Genomic DNA, 8,648 nt, shown 5'->3' with positions numbered 1-8,648 from the left:
AAATAAAATGAGAAAAAGTAAGATTAGTTGTCCTCAAATTTTCAATTTGAATGTCCCAGTTATGGCGAGAAGACTATTTTTTAAAACTAAATTAAAACTCGCATATCACATAACTTAGTGCACCAATATCATTTTAAATATCTTCAGAGCTTACTCAATTTCACATGCATAAATGATTGAATAAAAAAAAAATTAATTTTTTAAAAAATGATGAATAAAAAAAAAAGGATAAAAGCGTGTATATAAATATGTAAATATTATATATGAAACTTTATAAAAAGATTAAAATGAAATTGTTTAATTTCATATTGTCACGTTGAGAAATAATTCTAGAAACTAGTTGTTTTAATTTTACGAATAATAACAACATAAGCAGTTATTTTAAAGTAAATAATTGCACTTTTCACAAGATAGAATCGATAGAATTAAAAGCAAATATAAGTAACTCTAATGTTACGGATTTACACAATTTAAGTTGAATAGCTTCTTCTTCTTCTACTTTTTTTTTTTTTTTTTTAATTAGATTTTATTTCTAATTTACAAGTTACATACTATTTAAGATTTTTATAAATAGTTTATAATGCTATTAATAAAATACATATATTTTCTGTTAATGCATATACTTAAACGATTCTATTTTTTTGTTCTGTTTTCCTTTTTTTACAAATGAAAGTTTAATGTTTTTTATTCCGTTAGATTGAAACAAAATTGCTTACATCTTCACATAAAGTTTCCGATCGGATGGCGATTCAGAGATTTTCATTTTGACTCAATAAACATGTTACGTCAATAGTACATAGAGTACCGAATGGAACATTCGACCATTTATTAGTAAAATTTATTCAAAACAATTAGAAATAGTGGCAAAATTGTATCCTAAAACTTTATAAAGTTTATTAGTTTATAATGAGATTTTTATTGTCACGGCTGATTCTTTTAAAATTAAAATTTATCTAATCAAATGTCATTGATTATATCATCAATCATAAATAACGAGAGATTGGATTAATTTCTATTAATAGTATGTTGAGTAAAAAGTCGATATTGATTGATAGATAATGTAGACAAGACCGTTAAGAACATTGGGAAAGATTTAGCAAAAGTTTGATTTGCGCGATTTCTTTCGCGGTTTAGATAAATGCATGGGGGCCAATTGAAAAAGAAGTCAATCGATTCCCTTAAATGTCACTTGTAAAAACTGCTGTCTCAGCCAATATCAAGAAAGTTTGAGATGAGAGCCGTTACGTTACATGTTACTGTACCGAGGGGAAAACTTACCTCTTCCAGCGAAGCTCCTCGAAAAACCGTCTAAATGTGTGAGTGCCCCTGTGCGTGTAAAACGAGAGTCCAGTCTACATACGCTTAGTGACTGTGACTCCACGTTAAACGCACCTGCGCCACTCTCTCCCTCCCTCTCTCTCTCTCTCTCTCTCTCTCTCTCTCTCTCTCTTTCTCTCTCTCTCTCTCTCTCTCTCTCCCTTCCCTATTTCTTTAGTAGAACTTCCGATTCATTAATTAGAAGGGCGTGACAGTTTCCTTTTCTTTTTTTTTCGCCTATGCTTCGATTTTATTTTTCAAGTAGAAGCTGCTTTACACCCAGGAATACTTAATACGAATGTGACACTACTCTGGCACTGCATATATTTGTTTAAACAGTGTTTATCTTAAACAACATAAAACACCATTACTCGTGCACACATCAATTATCGTAAGATAATTGGTAATTCATTTTAATAATAAGAGAAGTATTAATAAATTAGAATAAACGCGACCGAAGGCTTGAGGATAGTGACGTCAATCTGGCGTACCGCATTCGCCTCGTTCTACTTAAGATGCCATATAAATTCAGCTTTCGCGAGATTTAATCAACCATAACTGCATTCCTCTTGTCATTCCTTAGTGTAAAAGTCATAGATTTTTCTTAATAAATATTTTCATTACTCTAATTGACGATGTAGTTTTCGTGTAGCTTTACGGATGAGATGCGAATTCCTATAAGCTGCGTGCATACCCTATCCCAACATATCAACGATTATTAAAAACAAACAAAAAAGTCACTTGGTTTTTTGTTTCCAAGCAGGTTTATTAGCTATGCTTATCAAAGAATGAAGTACGCGGAGGTGGCTTTTGTGTAAAAGTACGAGGAGCAGGATGGCTGAGCGAATGCGCGCCAACATTTTTGTGCCCTAGGAATAAATCCCTTTGACGTTGCTGGGCTCTGCGCTGGGAATAATTATCACGGGCACAACTTTATTACCACGTGTACGTGAGCTCGTAGTCGCGATATTAATAACAACGAATTCGCGTCACGTGCCACCCACTACCCCACTACCTCACTAATACGCTCGCTATCAATACATACGAGTGAGCCGTTAAGAAGACGCGCATTTAGGCCATCGGTGATCGTCCCTATATACCCCGGCGATTAGACCCGCTGCCCACGTCTAATTAAGGTATGACTTTAATTACCTACCGTGGCTGAGGCGCCCCAAGCCAATGAAAACATCAACGACGAAATCCAGAAGCGCTCGAAAGTTTCGACTTTCTCTCGTCCCCTCCCCGGGCGCAGCGTGCGTGCCCGGCTGAACGATCGTTAAGCTGTTAAGAAGAATTATTAATGAACTTGAAAAATTAATAAATTCAAGCCGATGCATTATTTATAAATGTGTTAGCATGAACTCCCGCGGCGAATGATTTATCCCCGATATTAATAACTGGGGAGAAACGCGAAAAACTTTTCGCTAATAAGTTTTATCTGCGCGCGATCGCTATTACCGGCTACTTAATATTTAAGGGCGGAAGGCTTGTATACGATTCAGTCGAGCATCCGCGCGCAAACTTCCACAAGCGATCCGCGAAATTTACAGGCTCTCGACGCCGAGCTCGCTTAAGAAAACGGGCCGCTTCTCCCTTTTGATCTAATGTCTTTATAAAAAGATCTCTCCAACTTTTTGTTGCAGGACACTCTCACGGGCCATTGCGCAAAAGTGATGGCGGCAAAGTTTCTCGGGGAGCCGTTGAAGGTGGTCACCGGCGGCTACGATCGCACATTGAAGATCTGGGACCTTCGTAGCCGAGCTTGTAAGTCTTTCGCCACACCATCACCGCCACACCACCACCCCGTCCACGAACCCGAGCTCGAGTACGAGCACGAGCCCGAGTCCGACCCCGCCCCCTCATTCGCCACTTTCATTACCCCACTAGAGCTGACTCTGAAAATTATTATTCCCCCGGTCGTTCCACTTCCTCCCATCAGGCCCTCCCCCTTACCCGCCCCTCGGCCCAGAACATCGCCAAGTTGCTCGGCACTTTCAACAACTCTGGTCAATGCCTGACGACTCGGCCTGCCACTCGCCCACCACTCCTCGTCCGCTCGATAAAAACTCTTCCTATACTTTATTGGGAATGGCGATTTTGCCGGGCGGCAATTATTTCAAGATAATGCGCGCGGATTCGCTTCAATTTGTTTAAAATTACTTCAATAATAGCTGCTATTGATCGTCCGTTCCTCTCGCAATAAGTCCTTTGGCTGCTAGCAGCCGATAAATTCACGCGCTCTTTATTTAATTAAACGGGAAATAAATTGTATCATCCGTAGCAGCGCTAAAGGGCAAAATACTATAATGCCGGGACACAAGGGGTTATCTAAAATCATGAAAGAGTCGTTTGAATGGCCTCAAAGGTGGGCTTGTTACGATAATTGGTGGCAATTGCACGTCCTCGTGTCCCGGTAAACGGAAAATTTGGCCGTTTGCCCCGCTACTGGAAAATCATTAGAAACACGCGAATACGGGAATACGGACTTTACGGTGACTCCCCAGTCACTCCGATTCCAATTACAATTTCTATTTTTATAATTGACCGTAACATTATGCCAGGCGATTCGACACTCTCGACATAATTATGCGAAGGAAAACAAAATACAAAAATATGATTCATATGCATATTTCACGGCCTTAATCGGGGATTATATCAGTCTACTACTCCCAATTATACACAATATCTAGTTATTTTACAACATTTCATTTGCGTATTATTGAAGTATTAAATACATCAGACTCGTTTTAAAATTAATGCAAAACTCATATGAAATAGAAAATGATTTAATTCCTAAGCGAAATTTTAATGAGGAAATTTACGAGAATTCGTGAGTAAGAGTATTATCACGCCACAATACACATTTAATACTCTAAAGTATTTCGTAGTTGCGCGCTTTAATGCACAACCACTCATTACATTAGCCGGCCAAATATTAAAATTAAATATAATTTACGATATTCCATCGCATCGGCTAATTGTCAAGTATTTTATTCATCTCGTTAATAAGCAGTGATAATCAATCCTTACAGAAATTGCCTATTAAATATATCAAAAAATCAACATATACGTAAATCAAAGAAATGCAAGCATATTTTTTGCGCGTTTAATGGCTACGCGATATAAGCTTAATTTAATTAAACAATATCGATCGGACGTTTGGGTGGCAATCGATCCAGTTGACACGATTCACCAGTAACAACTCTATTCGCCTCCAATTTGATAAGGTAAGTGAGGAGTTTTTTTGCCTTTGCCGACGCTCCATGTAATGATCGGGAGTTGCCACTCTTGTTAAGTAATTTCGAATATTTGCCATCGAATAAGCCCATCAAAAGTCCATTCGGCGCTCAAAAAATCTATTCAGTGCTTGAATACACGTGCCAAATAATATGTTGAAAAAGCTGCTTTTCGACTGGCGTAATCTTGCCGATCGACGGCTTCCAAAACAAAGTTTCACTCTCGATAATCACATCGACGTTCTTTGCAATTTCTCGCTCGACGTTAATTTGCTATTATTGTCTTGGGACTCGTCGTTAGCGATAACTCGAAACTCAATGATAAATAGTGATTTTGCGGCAAAACAATACATAACTCGTAATTTCATAACGGACACGAAAGCTCGCCGATTGTTTCGAAGTATTTGTAATAATTTATTGGAACGATAGGATGTCTTCCCTCGCAGTCTAAGTTTTGCGAGGTGAATTGGGGCGAGGAGCGGGCGTGGGGATGGACAAGGGATCGAGCGAGCGCAATGGGGAAACGTAGCGCGACTGAAAATGAGATAAACTTTGTTGTTTAGGAAGTTGGCAAAAGAGAAACTTGAGAAAATATCGATAAATCGCCGGCAAAGAATAAATCTGCTTTCGAAAAATCTACGTGAACGGTGCCTCTACCACCCGGGGAGATATGACGCAAAAGTTTCTCTGAAGATGCCGCTCCGCGCTTTACAAAAGAGTGCCCCCTCTGATAGTGGGCTAACGGCTATCTTAATGAATATCTCAAATTGCTTTTCCCTCTAATGAAAAGGTTATATAGCACCTATTTTTTATGCGTTTCGACATAATTTATTTCTTCGCCCCTCGTAATTAAAACTCAAGTGTTAAAAGTTTTCTTATTTGTTCGGTGTAACTCGGGTTCCGACACTAAATGAACCTCCCGTTAGAATCGACGCGAACCAGTGCCGAGAAGTCAGAGTAGTAACGATGCAATAACACCCGAGCAAAAGATCCTGTTTTCCACAAGTTGATGACTTTTATCAATGACACACTTTCATTATACCACCAACTATTATATAATGCACGCTCAATATTTAAAATAGGGAAAAAATTTTTTACATCCTTTTGAAATACGACTATATTTACGTTTATCGGTTGTAATTTTATATTTAGTTATAATGTACATAACTACCGGCATGAAAAATGGAGCTTCACGCACTCAAAAAATTCTTTACTCCGCATAAATAAACCTTTATGTTTTTGTTGTTTTTTCCACCTTTTTATTCGACCTTTTTTTTTTATTTATTTATTTTTTTTTTTTTTTTTTTTTTTTTTTTTTTTTTTTAATAATTCTTTGATTTTTGTGGTTCTTCATTATTTACAGTACCTGTAAATAATTTCCTTTCACGTTTATCAAAATTTTAATATTAAACTATTACATTATTAATCTCTATTACATCGTAAATTCACTTGCAATACTTTTGAATCAACATTTTTCAATTTGCGCATCCTCTGTCTCATCTTTACATTAGCGAAATACACTAATCTTATATTTTACAGATACATAAAAGTTACATATAGACCGTTGAAAAAATTATTTTCACATTTAATATTCAAAGTCTCTTAAAAGTAAACTATAAACTAATTCTTGACTACGATAAACGTATTTCTGTAAAAAAAAAACAAAAAAAACAAAAAAAAACAAAAACAAAAAGTAAAAACAAAACAAAACAAAACATTTCATTAGCCGACGCACGAATTATTTAAACTCGTACAACGTAGAAAATAATTATTAAAACAAAAAAAAAACCGATTCGTTTACTCTCGATAAATATTTATAATGGAGTTTAATGCATATTAAAAGTAATTTTACAATGAATTTCAAACTTTTTTTATTCTTTAATTTTCATCATCATTAATATCACTATTATAACATTGTTTTATTATAACATTGTTTCTTCTTTAATAAGTATTATATGAAAATGAAATAATTTTATTGCAACGGGATAAGTAATAAATTTGATTAATATAATGGGAAATTATAGAAATGACTGATTATAGAAATGAATGGAATAAGAACGTTTGAAGGATTTATATTACGATTAAGGGATATTAAATGAATAAGTGAAATACAAGTTATAACAATTTATCATTCGCTTCGTGCACGCCTTTTACAATGTAGACTATTTAAAGTCGTAGGGCTCTTATATGCGCTGCCCTTCGCTTTTGCCCTTGATAATGTAAGAATCGCGTTTTCTCGACAAAACAAAGTAGCGTCGGCGGCGGCGGCGGCGGCGGTGGCAACAGCAACAGCAGCAACAGTAGTAATAAAAAGTAAAATTATAAACTCGAGTCCGTCCAAGGCCCACTCGCACTCACTCCCAGCACACTCGTGAGTCTTATATTATAAAGAAAATAATCGTTCGACTGGATAATTTTGCTTCTGGCGTACGGCCTTTTAACGAAAGAGCCCTTCGCGAACTGAGCACACGGGAGTTTAAAACGCTGGGCAAAGTAACAAAAGCACCAACGGCGGCACCAAAGGTAAAAAGCCGCATCATCATAGCCTTGTGTCCGAGGTCGGCCGTTAAAACAAATCCATTCAACAGCATTTCGTCCTAAGGTCAACCATACTTATCGCTGAGAAATGTCAGTGGTGGTTTCTCGAAGCTGAGGAAGCGGGAGATAGGCGACGACGACGACGACGACGACGACGACGACGACGACAATGACAACGACGACGACAATGACAACGACGACGGCAACGACGACGATGATTAACCACAAGGTCGCGAAAATCATTACCGTATAAAGCACTGGCAGACGCGTGACTTAACTCTGCTAGAAGCGTACAAAGTGTTGGCGCGGGACCGGCGAAAAGTCGCTGAAAAATGGCATTAAATAAGACGACTAACAACCGCCAATGTCTACCTGCCGGGACTCACTTTTATCGCCGCCCGCTCTCTACTCAGATTATTCAGCGAAAAGTTAGTTTGCGCTTTATTCGCAGCACAATCGCGACTACGTAAGTAGTCATTCGACAATTTGTAAGGTCGTTCGTGAGAATCCGAGGGCTCGGCTATTTCTCGTCCGCCGAAGGTCGCGGCCTTCCGAGGGACGAAGGCTTTTTCGGCGACCACGCGCCAAACGAAAAACAGCTCAGCAATTCTTGACTGGCCGAACTTTTTATAAGCCGGGGCCAATTAAGCTCACCAATAGCTAATCCCGTGAACGACAAGCAAAGAGCTCGAGCTTTTCGAACGTTCGTATGGCCTTGTAATGCGTGGGCGTACATTTGTACCAAGCTTTTCTTTCGCCACGCGACTCACCGGATTTTAATTAAAATTCTCGCTGTTGCTGCCCTTTCGTTTCTTTGTTTGTTATTTTGAACCCGGAAGTACTACGAGGCCGGCCGAATGTTGCCGACAGTCGACAGGTTTTGGCGAGAACGGGTGTCGGCAGGGAAAAAATAATCATCGGTGAAAACATTATACAAGACTTGCTTGCTTGAACGTGCCGTGTAAACTTCAATGATTGACGAAAATCGGGACGCTCATAATATTATGATTAAATTACGTTTAATTCAAAATCGCAATGCGGCGCCTTTCTCCTCCCGCATAATTACATTAATATCACAAATGAAAAATCTCGCAACGATAGCTGATATTAAATACATATTTTGCTCCCTCTTTTTTTTCGGCTCCTCGCGCAAGACTTTCAATTAAAGCGAGCGCCTGGATAGCATCGTAATGAGAAAATACAATTACTAATTTTGTTATAGTTAAAAATATTTAAGCCTAAACTTGCCGAGAGAAATATTTTTAATTAAAATTCTTAAAGCTTGCTTTGAGCGCGGTTATAAAATCGGGAGGGTTTAATTTAAAAATTATTGTTTTATGCTGACTGCAGACCCTTAGCGAGGCGAGCGTCCTTCGTAATTTTGCGTGTCACGTGCGAGAAAGGGAGAAAGAGAAAGGGTGAGACAGCTGACATCGTTCTCCCGATTACCCTATCGGCTCTATCTTCCCATACTGCGACGAAATTGAAGCGCCTGCGATGTAAAACGTCGACATTCCTTTGCCCACGGTATGCCCCCCCCCCCGCCCTCCACTACCT

At 38.3% G+C, this 8,648-nt stretch overlaps 1 protein-coding gene across 1 annotated transcript in view; it reads left to right on the top strand.

Moving 5' to 3' along the window:
- Nucleotides 1-2,960: 2,960 nt before the first annotated feature.
- Nucleotides 2,961-8,648, top strand: part of LOC105362409 (autophagy-related protein 16-1-like) — a 34,972-nt gene continuing 29,284 nt past the window's right edge. The window contains exon 1 of the mRNA XM_011499850.1: nt 2,961-3,081. Coding sequence (XP_011498152.1) covers nt 2,991-3,081 — 91 coding nt within the window. The 5' untranslated portion in view covers nt 2,961-2,990. The remainder of the gene's footprint in view (nt 3,082-8,648) is intronic.

Source organism: Ceratosolen solmsi, unplaced genomic scaffold (assembly GCF_000503995.2).
Source record: "Ceratosolen solmsi marchali unplaced genomic scaffold, CerSol_1.0 scaffold35, whole genome shotgun sequence".
NCBI lineage: Eukaryota > Metazoa > Arthropoda > Insecta > Hymenoptera > Agaonidae > Ceratosolen > Ceratosolen solmsi.
The sequence above is the reverse complement of the archived record's forward strand: the minus strand, read 5'-3'. Positions and strand labels throughout refer to the sequence as shown.